Source organism: Cuculus canorus, chromosome 5 (assembly GCF_017976375.1).
Source record: "Cuculus canorus isolate bCucCan1 chromosome 5, bCucCan1.pri, whole genome shotgun sequence".
Classification (NCBI taxonomy): Eukaryota; Metazoa; Chordata; class Aves; order Cuculiformes; family Cuculidae; genus Cuculus; species Cuculus canorus.
The window spans coordinates 24,513,323-24,530,553 of NC_071405.1; the positions used below are offsets into that span (position 1 = coordinate 24,513,323).

At 41.3% G+C, this 17,231-nt stretch overlaps 1 protein-coding gene across 2 annotated transcripts in view; it reads right to left on the bottom strand.

Moving 5' to 3' along the window:
* The window catches only part of ITPK1 (inositol-tetrakisphosphate 1-kinase), a 152,840-nt gene that overhangs the window by 45,525 nt on the left and 90,084 nt on the right, over positions 1-17,231 (bottom strand). For both annotated transcript variants that reach the window (XM_054066884.1, XM_054066885.1), the window contains exon 5: positions 15,709-15,826. In XM_054066884.1, coding sequence (XP_053922859.1) covers positions 15,709-15,826 — 118 coding nt within the window. The remainder of the gene's footprint in view (positions 1-15,708; positions 15,827-17,231) is intronic.

Consider the following 17,231-nt stretch of genomic DNA (forward strand, 5'->3'; position numbering starts at 1 on the left):
TGAATGTGTAGATCCTACATTAATACCGTGTCCTACAGCTAATAAAAGCACACATCAACATCTTTGTCTTTAGAAGTTGCAGTACATGTCTATAACAGCAGGGGAAAAAAAAAAAATATCACACCAGCACAGACAAACCAGAAAACATTTTGAAAAGATCAGGTTTTTTGTTTTTTTCTTAAGTAAAAAAAGGCAGAGAAGAGGAAACCTACTTACATTTAGGTTTCAAAGCAAAAGAACTTCCCCATAAGCCTGAACAAAAGCATTCAGTATGTGTGAATCTACATTTACAAAAAGAAAGATGAATTTTCCTATAAAGGCTAACCAAGTATGGAAAGTTATGAGAAGAAATTCTCTTGGATAAAATAAAATGAAAAACAAAGATTGCATGAGAGCACAGAAGGAAAATGGATCAAAACCAGCTGCATATGACTAGACACATTAAATTCAATATGAAATGCATTTGTGTTATACTTTAGTTCCAGGCAAGCCTTTACTTTCAATACAACTAAACAAACACTAATGATCTGATGGAATTCACTAACTTATATGGTTAAAAATATACCTAAAATTGAGTATACTTCTATTTAGGAGATAAATTTTGTTGAGGGATTCTTCCCTATTTCTAATAGAAGGAAAAAACTCAATGTAACTACAAGATTAGGTAGAGTACCGTGACTTTTTTTCTCCTAAAGATAAAATTCCTGTGGTAAATCAGGGAAGATAAGACAAGCACTGCCAGCTTCAGAAAAGCATGTGCATGTCTAGATGTGATTCTCATCCAGTAAATTCCTATTATGCCTTGAAACCCAGTTCTGTCTCAATAAGAGCTGGTTTTGTTTGTGCCAACATTCAGGTTCTGACAAAAGGTAAAATGGCTGATGCAGACAGAAACACATGTTTTTGAAAGAAGACGGTACTTTTTTTGTGGATAAAACTAACTGTGAATCAATGTGGACCTGTAATTAGATGGGATTCTCAACTATTTAAGTGTACAGGCTCTTGAGCCACCTGTCAATTGGAATAAAGCGGTGGGGGAGAAGGGGGAAAGCCTGACTGCTCTTCAGATAGGTATAGGTTCACCTTGGGTTTCTGGAATGGGCTGGATAATGAAGTGTCTACAACAGGCAGGCTGGGACTCAGTAAGTCTTCCTTGCTGTGTTGTGCATGTTGACAAGCCTGGATACTGAATGAATACAGCAAGTCCAATTTCCTTGCAGGAAGAATAAAAACACAGAGAGTTTAGTGCACGTAATCAGTCTGTCTTGCTCCTTGTTTTCTGTTTCGAAGAAGAGAGGCAGACTCATAGGCACGTACGAATCACTTGTTAAAGGTGTTTCAGCTACTTCTTAATTTTTCCCTTCAGCATCTCTGGCATTTCTGTGATTTCTCCCAGGCTGAGGTTTAACATGACGAAGGGATCATCAGCGATCTGCTTCTATTTGTTCTTCCACCCCATGCCCCTACAACCACACACTCCTGCCTGCTTGTTTCTGTTTTCAAGTCCTGGCATATTGCCCGCATGTTGTACTGGGATAAGTATTTGTGGAACCACACTGGAAAACACACTGAGGAACCAGCCCAGAGTAAAATAAAAATAAAATAATGACTGGTGGTGAGGGGGCAGGTTTTAAAAGATGGATTCATTCTCTGATCCAGTTCACTAAAAGAAGGGGCATGGGGGGAAAGGACACAGCAAAAACAGCTTATGTGGCTACTGCTGCTGTGTGTGGTGCATGAAGGCAGTCCCAGGCAGACAAACCTTCACAAATGAAGCACAAGTTCCTCTACTCAATACCTGTCTCCAGAGACCAATGTATGCCTGTTATTTTAGTTACGCCATTACATAAACCATTTTGAAAGCTTATCTAACTACTTAAATGGTAACTCCAGTTACACATCTTCAGCCTGTTTCACAAAGGTTTTATTCTAATACACAACAGTATCTTTGAAAATAATCACTCTAAAGAGTAAGGCAAGAGGGAAGACAAAGCACTGCATGATCTTCGCTCTGGACAGGTGCGCACTTGCAAAGAGCTGCATCCACAAAGCAGTTCCTGCTAAAGGTTCAATTACCACCTGGAATGGTTACCCTGCCCCAACACGTGCACAGATGTAGTTTTACAGATTACAAAGGTGCTTTCTTCTGGTACAGTTCATGCCTCCTCCCACGCAGGAAGTTGTGTAAGAGCATCCACATTAGAACTGTCATTCACTGGAAGGAACGAAAAGAAACACATCTAATGCAGACAAGCACTCAGACCCTCCTAGATGGGACTCTCCTCTAAGCTCAGCCCCTCATCAGTATGAGCACAGTTTGTGTTTTGCTTATGCGTGTAACTTGTTTACGGCTATGGTAACTCCTTAATCCTACATTCAAAACAAATGGACAAACCAAATTGCCTGCAACAATTTCACACTTCTGTCACAGATGTGAATCAAGAGGTTTTTTAGTTAAGCATAAAGCAAAGCTCCTTTACTCTCACCTCATGCAGCTGCCCAAAAGAATAAGTCACCTTTCTGTCTGGGACTACTGGGCTGGCAAGCTACAGAGTAAGAGTAGGAGGGAAAGAAAACAGGACATACTTTCTTCTCCTTCTTCTCCAGATTCTGAAATCTCAAAAATGCTGACTCCCTCTCTTCCACCACCCCTTTCAGGTTCATTATAAATGAGCATTTCTTCCATGGAAATGAAACAGGTATTTTCTGATATCTTCTAACATTATTTTCTTTCAAACTACTGAAAAAGCAGAAGCAATTACTATCATGACTAGCATCCAAGACATTTGCTTTCCCACAGGAACCTTGAAGGGCAGCATCATGCTTACAGAATTGCCTTTTATAAACAGCTCATCCAATAGGAAGGCACAGGCACATTGTGAGGAGATGCTGGAAGACACAACATTCAAAATGGCTACAAAACCTACCAAACATGGAGTTCTGCAATCCTGAAGCACTTCTGCTATCTAGGTAAATATATTTGAGGATTTAGCAGTTTAACTGACAGCCAAACAACTGATTAGAAAACTCAGTGTCAAAACTCGTAACTGTAATAAAAGGTCAGCACAGATTTTAGCCCCACACCTCAGACCAGACTCTGGGTTGCAAAAGCAGCAAAAATCAACTGAACAAAAATGCATCTGCAATCTGGCAAACCTGCATGACAGCCTAGAACAGATATATGCAATGCCAAAGAATTTACGGTAGAAATAATTTCCCTGTAGCAAAATACAAGGTAGGCACATTGGACCTGGCTGGTTTTCCTGGTGGAAGTACCCCTGCCGAATTGCACCTGCCTTCCTGCCAAAACTAGTAGTTTGGGTTTTTTTAAAAAATATTTTCTTAAATAGGAACTAAAACACCATCCCCAAGAGTAACAGTAGCATCAGCAAATTACACAGTACTAGAAATCGGTTGGTGTGACACGCTTCTCTCCTTCCAGAAAACCAACACTAATTGCCCAGTACTGAAGTAACTGCAGTTTATCTCCTAGCAAATGCTTGTGAGGATTCCCAAATCGGCAATTAGCATCCATCCCATTGTGCTTCCCTGCCTAATATCTTATGCAAATTATACAATTTATAGCTTTAGATTTAATGTGCGGTTGCCTATCTAATGCCGCAAGGCAAGAGGAGCCTGCTGATTCAGGAATGCACTGCTCAACTGCCTCACCCTTGTGAAACAAGTGACAAACTCATTCCACGGATTTCTCCAGCGGGGAAGAAGTATTTGCTCCTGCTGCGCCACGTCCACACGAACAGGTGCAGCCAGCCCACAGCTCCTCTCTTGGCATCCCAAAGGAAGCAGAATGAAGGCAGCTTTGGCTCCCAAGTCACAGCCAAAGTAACGTGACTGCACACACCTAAAACAATTATTTTTGTAAGGGAGAGCAGACAAACGCATTCAGGTCTGGCTGCACTGACCTACAGAGACTTTGCCCTAGTCAAGACTACTTGGGCTGCTTAGCTCTTATGCCAGCACACATAAGCATACACATTACGGTCTCCCTCTGTGCTGGCCCTGCACAGGACAGATGCTTATTTACACCTCAGCATAACTTCATTAAGCTCCCTAGCTCAAGCTGTTGTTAGCTGATGTTTTTTTATTCTGAAGGAGAATCAACATTAGAAAATACTGTTCTGGAAAGATTACCAGGTTTCCTATCCCAGCCCCATTGCATTACTGCAAGATGAAATCCTTCTAACAGCACCACCAGAAGATGTCTATCACCTAATCTGTTCCAAAAACCTCCAGTACAGGAGGTTCATAACTACTCCATTTGGGTTTTTTTCAGCACGACAGTAGCCTTGTGACCAAAAATCTTATTGCACTTACACCCGCCCGCCCCATCCCCCCACCTCATGTTCAAAGTGCATGCTCACAGCCTTCCTAAGTGCTGACTAAACCTCAAAAGGTTCCCCTGGTGAAGCAGGGAAGTTTGGCTGGCATTTTAGAGATCAAGAGAGTAAGTACTGCTGCCATCAAGGCTTTGAATCTCAACAACAGAGATCAGAAATTGCTGGTTCCTGACCTCAGGACTCCATGCGCTGCATTTCTTTGGAAACATCAGATGACGCAAGCCACACTTGGACTATCAGAAAAACTTAAGTATCCCTGCAAATTTCGCTGAAATGAAACTGCGCTGGCATTACAGATCCTAAAATCTTAGTGTCATATTAACCTATGCCTTGCCCACATTGCTGCATGTAGATTAATCGTACTACAGACACACCAGGATTTAGCACAGGACGCAGCTCAAATTCAGCGTCCCTACTACTGATACAGATGGCATTTTTCTCAACATACCAGTGACTAAGTAAGCTGGCATGATAGAATAAGCTCTCAGTCCTAAAGTGAAGGAATTGCTTCAGTGAAGTTCAACTTCCCCACATGACCAAGATCTTAGGGAACCATATGTTTAGTGTCCTTTGGTCAAGAGAAAGACCTTATTCAGAATATTCATATACCCGTTGTCAGTAAAGACGTGTGGTGGGTAGATGTCCATAACACTGACACTGCATCTCTGCAGGACAGATTTCACTGCTGGCTGCTCACTGATACATAAACACCCTCATGGCATCCTCAAGCTGATTAAGAAGGACCTGGAATATGAACACTCCTCTCATGCAGGAATCCCAATGCCGCATCTAGAGTTAACACAGTAACAGCTGAGTGCCCACTTCCCTCCTTGCCCCTGCAGAAAGAAGCCAGCAGTTGAGCTGCAGCAAGGGAGAAAAGCTACAGCTATTTTGATTGTGGTGGAGGCTCGTTAGAGTGGGCAGGAGGGCAAGACCTGTGAAACACTATCCGTTCAATCATTTTCATATTTGCATGGGAGATAAATTCTACATCTGGTCAGTCTTACTCATGATTTTGCCAAACAGCAAGGGTGGAAGTGAAACAAGAAATTCTAGAAGTTGAAAAATACCAGTGTGTGCTAAGCAATGTCCTGTCCCAGAATGATCTCGAGGACAGCCTCCTTGACCCTTGAACAAGAACTGACAAACTTCTTTAAGGGTGCTCAATATGATTAAGTCCCTGCCAGGTACTACAAGTGCCTGCCCTGAGGTGCCACCATTCTATCCTCTCATGCACACCCCCTCGCATTGCTCTAAGGGTCTACCGTGGGCTTCAATAATAGCAAGAGAGAGAGCTATCAAAGAAAAAGTAGTCATAATCACATCATCCAGCCATTTTTCTGGAAGAATAACAGCTTTAACACGTCAAGCTGTACTTGGAAGTTCCCATTTAATGTGCAAAGTGCTCATAATAATTAATATAAAAACCCAAGACTTTATTCTCAAGACAGTAAAAGTGCCAAAATGTACTACTTGTATCAGGTTTAAAAGTTACATATAACTAGAAAATACTTTAAATCATCACTGCAGTTTCATGCATTCCTACTTCCCAGGAGATGAGAAACACAGGAATTATCAAACCAAATCATACCACAGTTCAGTTGATACCGTGTCATCTACATTTCTGCCACTTGGTAGTGAATTTCAAGCCTGAGGAAAGGGAATATACATTGTCTCAAACATATCTTAAATTAGGGAGTTCAGAGTTCATAAACGGAGTTACCTTCTGACATCCGCCAGTCAGTCATTACCATACAGCCCAAACCACGATGGTTTGCAAACTTTTCAAATGTAGCCATGAATGCTTGCTTCATTTTTTAGTCCACCTGTGATTTTAGTTGGTATTTTATGGCAACTGCACAGATATTCAGTGGATTTCTACTCTGATGTGGCAGGAAAAAGGGGAACATTTCTCCATTTATTCATATTTTGTTTGTTCAGGTTTTGTTCCACCTCTGCTAGCCCCAGGTTGATCTCACTCTTCCCTTGTGTGGCTGTCTCTTGGCACCAAATATGTCCCTTTTCTCCAGGGTTCCTTTCATTTCTAATGCGTATTTTTAAATTCAGGCAAGCAGAAATGAAAACAGTCTTCAGGGGAAAGAAAGCGCTTTATTTCCACAACTGTATGCTCAGTATCTTCAGTGCTATTTTTGGCCAGCTTAATCTTTTTGTTTGGTTCTGTTGGCATGTTCTCTTTTGATTACTGAGGCAGAGGGGGCAGAAGTTTCCAGTGGGCTACCCACTGTGACGCCAAGGTCCTTCCTGAGCAGTGAGTGAATATAGAAGTTTGGACAACAGCTGTCCATATTATTTCTTTATGGGCCCAAGAGACTGTAGTAACTGGATCTATCATCATGCTGACTTTTCACTGACTTTTGATAGACCCATCTGATATTGCTGTCCCATTGCCTGGTGAAAACTAAACAAAATAGGACCTATCTGAAAAATTCGCCCACTCTGTGTTCATCTGCCTTTTCCAAAATATATTAATAAATGTCCTGGAGTGCCACTAGTACGGGATGCTTGACTTGCCACGTTGAAAGCAGTTAATCTATCTCCGTCTTTGGTCTCTGTCTTGCACTTTCTGATGCTTGAGTTTATTTAACATCTGACCTCTGAGGAGTGATTTATTTGTTTTTTTTGAAGTTATTTCAATGTGCTGAGTTGAGTCCAGCTATCCAATCTCCAGCTGACAGCTCTGAAGCACTTTAACAGGCCAGAAGGCATGAAGAAAATGGGAGCAACATGACAACACAACACTGTTTGGGACACACAATTTTAACTATTCAGACTATTTCAACCCAATTTAACAAGTAGTGGGTTCACTGTCAGTGTACAGTACTAAACAAGTTGCATCCTTCCCTACAAGTGCCACAAGTCCTGAAACATGCTCCATGTACACAGTATGAAGGGGTCCAACATATTCCTGTAACACTACCAGTCTTTCTTCTCAGCGTAGCATCTTTCCATTTTCATGGATCTAAGCTGTATCCTGCAGAATCAGTTTTGTTTCCTTTAAAAAAATGCAGTATAGTGACCTGAACCACAATTACTGACACTCCAGAAGAGCTGACTGTCTCCATACAGCCGTATCAGCCTATAGATGCATTTAGATCTCTCTATTTCCACCCCTTATACAGCATTTACACATCAGCAAAACAAAAAATCAGCACTTTCCAATCACTACTGCAAAGGTATCCCGAACAGGAAGAAAAACAAGATGTTAGTGGTGCAGCATAACTAATAATGATGACAAGTAAATGACCTTGTCTAGGAAGACTATCAAACAGCTGACCAAACTGAGGCTTGGTTCCACTCAATCATAAACTATACAAAAAACTCGGATCATCTCAAGTCCCTCTCACTTGTAGCCTCTTCCACTCCAACTTCAGAAAACCACTTGGAAAATTCATGAGAAAAAAACAACTACTAACAGCAGAGGCTCCCAAGCTTTCACAATTTTCTTTTCAGGTATATTAACAGTTGCACAAAGCCAGCAGGTAAGCAAAGTGGGAGCCAACAGTGTTTTCAGACTGGATGTTAGTGGTCCTTTTAAAGGAAAGCATCCTCTTCATGGATCTCTCCAGTACTGTTATCATCAGTTGACCCCACGCTACCTTGATAAAACCTTAAGCTCCTTCATGAGGAGAAGACAGAATCTATCCAGGGCTCTCACATGTTGGCTAGATATTTCCCTAAGGAAGAGTGAGGGATCCTACTTTTCTTGTCCATGCTAGACTACTGTAACACATCTTAAAATAAACTGCTTCTTCAGCAGCAAAAGTGACATGAACACATAATGGCAGAACTGGAATAATGTTCTACCAGCCGAGTCTTGGTTTCTAAGTCAGATGAGTTCTACTCAAAGGTTCTACTTTTCAAGAGTTATTCTTTGACCTCTGATCTTATGACAATATGAGTAGAAACATGAGAGGAAAAGCCACTTGCTGCAAAATATCTTCCCTGTTAAGTTCTATATTGATATTTTGAGCAATTTATCTTTCATTGCCCCTTCCTTACTTCTTTTAGCACCCAAATACTTGAGAAAAGTATCTTCTGTTATTGGATGCCAGCCAAGGAAATTTCTGCTCAAGAGGATCAGAATAACTTGAAACACAAGTCTGCTGGAATTTTAAACATCCAGTTTATTCAGTGATTTCCTCACGACAAGAAGAATCCCTACTCCTCCTTTCCTAATTCTAGAGAGACGATAATCCTCAAGGATTGATTCATGTTCTCTTCTTAAAACCCAAACCAGAGATGTCTTATGAATGCCCCATGACAATGCAGTATAGTCATAGCTTATTTCATTACCCCATAAACCAAGCTCCAAACACAAAGTTCATAGAAGCTCTTGTTTAAATTGCTATAAATGTTCCCATGTTTTCAACTTTATCAAGAACACAAATGCTTTGAAATGAGGCGTGTAGATATAAACCAGTTTCCAACACTGGCACGCAAAAAGTGGATGAAAGGTCCAGCCTTGTTTCTTTTTAGATTCAGACAATCAAAGGAGACTGAAAGCGGAATGCAGATTCCCCATATCTGGCCATAAAAGCACACAAGATTTAAAGATTAAACCTAAGTGCACCCAAAAGTAACATCTGAACTTTACAGAAAGGCTTATTTTGAAAGCTCAGTGACCATCAAGACTACTAGGATCAAAGATGAAGATTGTTTGTTGGTTCAAGGAATTCTGGCTGGCACACTGAGACAAAATAATAGCAGTGTTTTTTTCTCTGTTATTCCCTAGGCTCTGTGTCTGTTGGACTGCAGAGTCAGCTTGAACAATACCGAGCTGATGTATCTTCGTAGGCCAGAAGCAGCAGGCCAGCAGACTACCTCTCCTGGCTGGGAGAACAAGGACTGTGCCCATAATTTTCACAGGGAGACTCAGCTCTCCAGTCCCTCCTACATATCATGGGACAAAAGCTGATAGCTCAAAATAATGAAAACCTGGGAAGTAGAAGGAGACGCAAGAAGGGAAAAGAGAGGCTGTTCATATTTTCTGTTTATGAAATGGCTAAATTTCAGCATTCTTACCTCAGAGAATCCTTTTGTAAATTACCATAACAAGAGCAAGCAATGGTACAACAGAGGAGATTCCCGATTCCCTTTGGGGATTCGCACTTTCTCTTCCTGACACCTCTCCCAGAACAAAATGAGTCCTTTGGGAGCAGCTGTCTCTACTTTAAAATTCAAAACAGGGCTTGTTTATTTTAACACTAACGTATCTGTGTCCCTTTGTCAACTCTCTCCTAAATGAATGAATGAGCTTTTATGAGAAGGATGTCAGGTGAGCCCTTTCTGGGTCAGAAGTCTCAGGGTCTTTCCAGTTTGACAGCGTGGGGCTGAGACCTACCAAGTGCTACCAGACAGGATACAGAGCACTGCAACATGCAACACTGCTGTGTGCTGAGGCACTTAGACAAAGTCCTTCCAGTCACAGAGAACGTGAATTCCACTCCAATTACTTCCCTTCATGCATGTACACTAGTTTTTAGACAGAAATTAAAACACAGTTAAGTGAACATGTACGGCACTTGGAGCAGGGTAATAAGACATCTGTTTACATGCATTCTTGGTGGGAAGAGAGCATACAATTGACAGGGGAGATTTTTCATCCAAACAGTGGCACAGTTATTTGCAGTAGTTAACATCAGCCCTCTAACTTAGATGCTTTACTGATATATCCCTGCATAAACAAGTGAGCCTCAGGTGGGTGATGTAGAGCCTTTGAATTAAAACAATTGGTCCTTGCATTTCAATAGGTGCTTCAAATACAGACAGAGGTACCTGAAATCGCCCTGTGTGATTATTCTTCTCCCTCCCCTCTGACCAAAACTGCTATGAAATGTAGGCCACAGAGAGCAGAGGCCAAACTTTCAAACGGTGAACGCCTAGAGCTATGTATACACAGCTATTTTTAGGCACTTTTAACTGAATGGCCTGATTATGTCCTGAGTATGCACTCCAGCAACGTATACGCTGGATAAATTCCAAAAAACAAAACCAGACTACCTACTTTGGTGCTGAATTGCACATACTCAGTTAGCTGCTCAATAACACTTCTATAATTTCTTTTACAACAATACATACACAGATTGCTTGGCACCTGAGATTCACTACAGAGTAATGCATATGTATATCTGGAAATGAGGTTCATGCCCAGAAAAATGTAGCATCTAAAGGGAAGAGACAGGCAGATGAGTGTCAAGAGAAGAATGAGACATGTGGGGATGACATGCTCAGCCCAAAGTCACACAGCAAGGCAGAACCAGCGCCAAGTAGAAAACCCTGAGCCCCAAATCACGTGCCTTACCAGTCACAGCATGCTGAGCCACTGTCCTAGTCACAAGAGGTACATGCAGCTGTTTAAGGAGTATTTCTAAGGCAGACAGACAGAATCTGATAAAAAGAAATCCAAGAAAAAGTGAAGGATGCCATCACCTGCTCTGTAACAACCCCCAAAATCAGAAAGGAGTGCACACAGCAGCAACAGCATCTCATATAATAGTAAACAATCAAATATAAATTATTTAGATTATGTGCTGGGATGAAAATATCATAGCTAAAGGGTTTATACCATTTAAAGCATCCCAAGGGAATAGTTCTTGTACTTCAAAAAAGACCGTTAGGAGAGAGAGAAATTCAGGAGCTGCAGCTTGGCTCATGCAGCAGTTCCCTCTTCCATGGGAACTCCAAGAAGACTAGTTTCTGTAGACATTTTATTTTTGGAGTTAAATTTAAGAATATAAGAAAAAAGAGATTTTAAAATCATCAAAAAAAGCTGAGCAGAAGTGCTTAAAGAAATTAACTCCCTGATGTGCAGCACCTGAAGTTCAAATATTATTAACAACACTGGTAAGTTATTTGAGGCAACAAAGAATGTTTGGTAGCAGATGGGAACACTAACTAGGTAGAGCACTGAGTGAGTGGTCCATTTACCTCAGTTTCGGTTTAAATTCCTTCAGTTTAGATTATTTCTTGTGAGATATGTGAGGAAATTTAAAAGCTTTTAATCTTAAAACTAAAAATGTAATGTAAAAAGTTTAGTTAGTGTCTAGTCACAGTGATTACCTTTTACTATCTTAAGCAGAATTTAAAAGTCAATTTTGAATTCCAAGGCTGTTGGATCACAGCTTTTCAACACGGCATCAGAGACTTCCGTTATTTTTCATGAGGTTAAAGCTTAAAAAAGGCTGACACAGCTCAAACCATAAAATATTCTGCTAAAAATTGAATTTCCATTAAATAATACTCCTAACCTTCCACCAAACATTACAGATCCTGATGCAGAGCACTTGTACATCAGAAGCAATTCCTAACAGAGAAGTAAACAAAGCAATAGCTGCTGAGAGAACTCAACTGCTATACCAAAAAAATGTAATCACTGATTTATTTCAAGATAGACCAGCCAGCTATGCAGGACAAGTTGGGAATGCAATCTTTATTTTTCCAAATATTTTTAAAAAGACTCAGAAGTTGAAAGTTTCAGCATGACTAGCTCTTTTAGTACATGCACTCAAAATAACAGAGAACAGGAAGAAGAGGAAGTCACAGCCCTTGCCAGACTGTTGCTTCCAAAACAGAATCCATTCAAATCAAAGCTAAAATATCTCTTAAAGCTTTTTTTTTTCATCTTCAGAAGAGAGTTCCACTTCCTTCCAAGGGAGATAACACTGAAGAAAATAATCCCTGCAAGTCACCTAAGCAACTGCTAGTTGCGTGTTAGTAGACCAGGTTCAAGGTAAATCCTGGAACGTGTTACACAGAGAGATTGTGCAGTCTCCATCTGTGGGAACCTGCTCTAGAGGATCCTGCTTTGAGCAGGGAGTTGGACTCTATGGTCTCAAGAGGAGTTCTCCACCCTCAGTGATTCTGCAAACCTGTGAAAATTGTGTCTCCACAAGGACAGAGTGGTTACAGTGCCAGTCTAGGACATAAGAAGTCCAGGTTCAACCCCATCCATTCCTTCAGACTACATGTACAACTCTTGCCTAGTTACTAGTTCTCCTCCTCCTCAATTCCTTTTGCTCCTTTGGCCACTAAGACAGAGTGCACCACAAAGCATCTTTACAACCCATTCTCAGGAGGCTGGAACAAAGTACTTATGACTCAGACACTTGACTCAATAAAGAGAAGCTATAGGACTTTCCAAAAGGCTACCAATGTCCAGATGCCCCATTTTAGACACTTAAAATACGGATTCCTTTTTTCAGGAAGCATGGAGAATTCACTGCCAAAAGGACAGGCAAAGCATTAACTTGGACATCTGAAAGATAATTACATTTAAAAGTCAAGCTGTTTATCAAACATGGGGTCCTACTGCTGCAGAATGCAGTCACCTCAGCAACATCTGCCATTTTCAAGGGTGCAGGCAACACAGAGGGAGGAGGATTCGAGACTCTACAAACTGGTCATCCTACCTCTAACCCAAGCGCAATTCTTTAGTTATACAGTTCTTGCAAGGTCTACAGAGTTGATATGAAGTGTAAACTGAAGATGATAAAGACCGTACTTAATTTATAGTTACTTTCAAATATAATTCAGATAGAGGTCACAACACATGAATCTAAAACTGGTCTGTAAACAAGCAATTTTTGTTTGAAAGACCTTCAACAGTAGAAGACTTCTCCTTACACACATACTTAACCCTCCAAAGTTTATGCCATTCCTTTGGAAGAGATAATCCATCACACTGAACTTAACCCATCACATCAAGTCTGTATCCTGTCACAAACTGTGCTCTCTGGTTACAGCTAAAGACTAGGATATTGTTTTCTTGGTAGTGACTTCCATTTTGAAATTCCAGAACAAAGACGATCTGACTCCTAAGACCTCCTGCTATGTACAGATGTATTGCTTCTTGTTTGAGTTTTCTAAGTGCTCATGGCTTTGGCATAATGACATGACAGCTGCAAAATAGAAAACAACTGAGCAGGTGAAACAAGCAGGTGAAAAACCCCACAACACTGTCTAGAGGGATGTGACTTCTTTTCTCAGCAGATTGCTATGTGCGGGAATGAAAAGGCTGATCTACTTAGGCCAGAACAAGAAGTTGGCCAATTGCTCAACTCTCCTGAGAATTCCCCTGCTAAATACAGAGTTGGTTCAAGGTCTCAGTCATGATATTTCTGATGAGACAGAAATAAGATGAGATGGGGGATGGGGTTTGAGGGGGTGGGAACAGGGACAAGAACAGGGACAGGGGAAATATGGTCACGTAACGCTGCAGTGGCCAGTGAGAACAGGCAACACATTTCCTTACCTCACTCCTCAACTTTATTAACAGTTTCTCTTTAAGTGTCAGTTTTAAGTGAATACAAGCCTACTTCCCCCCCCCTTAAGCATTTATTTCTTTTCCTCACCAGTTTGATCAGAGAAGGCGCAAATATGAGCAAGTTAAATTACTTGCAAAAACTGAATGCTCTCCCAAACATATTGTTCTCATAGAAATAACAATTCTAATACTGATAGCAACTTAAAAAACCCCAACCCTACTGAATCATCTCTCTGCTGCTAGAGAAAAATCCCAACAACTTCCTCAGAGTATAGGTTTTCCTCACCACCTCTCTCCCACTCACAAACACCAATAACCACTCCAAAACAAAATCCTTTTAAAGTAATTGGACATTTTCTCCTGAAGAGATTCCAAAAGCACAAGGGAGAGTGTTGTGAATTATTAGTCTTATTTTTATGTAAAGACACCGTCAATGGGGCCAGGCAGGTCAGTCACAAACAGTATGTGTATAAATCCACAATGATAAAAATACACCTTGATGAGCTTCTTATCTGCCCATCAAGACAACGATAATCTCAATGGTGACTCCAATAGTGCCCCATGAGAACATATTTCAGCAATGCTATTTCCTATGAGTATAGTCACCTAACATGAAATAGTTACTTCAAGAGCTACTATAGATTCAAACTCAAAAGCCAAGAAATGTTTCAGGAATATGACAGTAACAGAAGTAGAAAGACTAACTTAATCCAAAAGTTACAATGTTTAAAAAGATAAGATACTAGAGGACAGGGGACAACGTGATTGAGAGCAGCCCTGTGGAGCTGGTCTTGGGGGTACTGATTAATGAAAAGCTCAACATGAGCCGGCAATGTGCACTTGCAGCGCAGGTGGCCAACGGTGTCCTGCACTGCATCAAAAGAAGTATGGCCAGCAGAGCAAGGGAGGTGATTCTGCCCTTCTATTCCACTCTCATGAGACTCCACCTGGAGTACTGTCTCCACCTGTCGAATCCTCAACATAAGAAGGATACGGAACTATTGGAACGGGTTCAGGGGAGGACTACAAAGATGATCAGAGGGCTGGAGCATCTCTGCCATGAGGACAGGTTAACAGAGTTGGGGTTGTTCAACCTGGAGAAGAGAAGGCTCTGAGGAGACCTTATGTTGGTCTTCCAGTAACTGAAGGGGGCTACAAGAAAGCTGGAGAGGAATGTTTTACAACAGCTTTAAATTGGAGGGGGGAAGATTTAGATTAGACATTAGGAAGAATTTCTTCACTATGAGGGTGGTGAGGCACTAGCACAGGTTGGCCAGGGAAGCTGTGGATGCCCTATCCCTCAAGGTGTTCAAGGCCAGGTTGGATGGGGCCTTGGGCAGCCTGATCTAGTGGGAGATGTCCCTGCACATGGCAGGGGGGGTTGGAATTGGATGGGTTTTAAAATCCCTTCCAACCCAAACAGTTCAATGATTCTGTGATTATTCAGGTTGAAAAGGTAGTACTTCTAAACATGGGAATACAACTCAAATTATGTCAACTAAAGGCAGTGTTAATTATGTCAACTAAGGCTAGTCAGGTAACTAGCCAAAACCAGAAGTGCCTTTATGTTCTTCCCATCAATTAACTTGTACAATAGGCTTCCAGTGCTTCTCAGAGACCTTAGCTCTATTTACAATTGAATTTCTTCCAGCCCTTTCCAAACCCAATTATTCTTCTTCTTCCATAAATTTCCCCCAAATTCAAGCCTCAAGATTCTCAAGACAAGCTGCTAAGTTTGAACAGTCATCTCAGTTTACCAGCACACACAAAAAGACAAATGTGTTCCAGAAGATTTCTGGGAGCGCTCACTGTAGTAAATATGCTCCCCATTAAATCCACATTGTGTTTTTAACCAGACGCAAACCTCCTTCGTATACATGGAAAAAAGAAGAGCACTGGATTCCAGAGGGCAATCGTGTGACACAGGAATGCTTCAGTGTTTGTGCTTTCATGGAGAGACAAATGCAAGGGGTCCAAACCCACTACTTCAAAGCTCATCCTCTAGAAGTCAGCTGCTTCTTTCTCTAGTCACAATAAAGCCTTCACGCAGAGCAAGCATTTACCTACCTTGCATGTATGCCTCTATTTGCCGAATCAACTCGTAAGACTTGGATCGGTCCAGAAGTGTACGAATAGCAGGAAGAGGGTCCAAGATAATGGTTTCTGGATGAGCATCAATATACTCCTGCAAAACAAATACATAGAAGAAAACCCCAAATATTAGGTTGGCTGAAGAGTGTGGGAAAACAATGAGATGGGGAAGAGAACAGACAATGTTAAACCCCTTCATGTCCAGCTTCTCTTCAACGGCAGGCAAACAGACATTGGTAACGCAAGAAGTCACCAGACAGCCTAGACACATTTGAAACAGATGCAACCATGACAGCTGACTTTTTTAGGATGGCAAATACCTCCTGTGGACTCACTGTCAGCAATGAAACCTGTGCTGCAACATCACCAGCTTAGAAGGGAGCCAGTGGCAAAGTGCCACAGTTACAGCTGTGAGCAGGGCTGAGAAAAGCAATTAGGAGAAGAAAGATGACACACTGCTGTCTTAGGTCAGCCTTGCATTGAATTATTGCATGTGAACATCAACTGTCTGAACTAAGCTCAAAACTACATCTGGGTACTTTAACATTATTATTGCTGTCCGCTAACTGGGCTGACAACAGTGTTAAGAGCTGGATGATAAGGACTGGAATTTTTTTTTGGCAGAGCTGAAGAGATTGGTGCTTCACTGTGTTTTTATCGAGTTTTTAAAGCATCTATCTTGATACTTAGATCTAAGTTCATACTCTCCTTTCCTGACTTCAAGAACAAAGCAAAGGTAATGTTCTCACTGATTATCATCTTGGGAACTAAATTTCTCATTCTCTGAGGCCACGACTGCACCTATTGCATCTTGGCCATGAATAGAGACACACCTGACAGATATTGCAAACCCAACAAAACTTCATCCTGTCTCTTCAAACAGAGACTAAGTTCCTTCACTGCTGCCCCAGCCTGGTCCCATAAAGCCAGTGGGACAAACAAGCATCCATCTTACTCTATTCCAAATCAGACAAACATTCCTGAAGTTAGCATCTGCCTTTGTTTTACCCAACTTCACAAAGCCATCTTTATGTTTCCACTTATTTCTTTAAATCCATTTGTGTAAATGCATGTGTAAATGCTCCTGCAAGTAGTGGACTTCCATTAAGTCCTACTTCCTTAAGTTGGTGAATTCAGAGAACAAAGCATACTCCAAAAGACACTTAGGACCATGATGAGGCGGCCTCAGGAGATGCACTTTGCTAGATACTGAGCTAGAGAGAAAAGAATGGCATTATCTGTTCCCAACAAGTTATTTCGCTCCAAACACTGACTGGGGAAGCAGACTTTCTCCTCCCACTCCTAGCTTTCAGCTGACTACATAGTCTGAACTGATGACTTGCTAAAAGGGGATTATCCTTTTGAGGCTAAGAGGATCCAGCACTAGGGTTTAAGGAACCCACTGCATCACCCACAGCACACAAGTAGCTTTCCTTCACAGGGCATGAGGCACCCTTTGTATCTGATGTATTTAATAATCCCTGCAGAACACAAAGAAT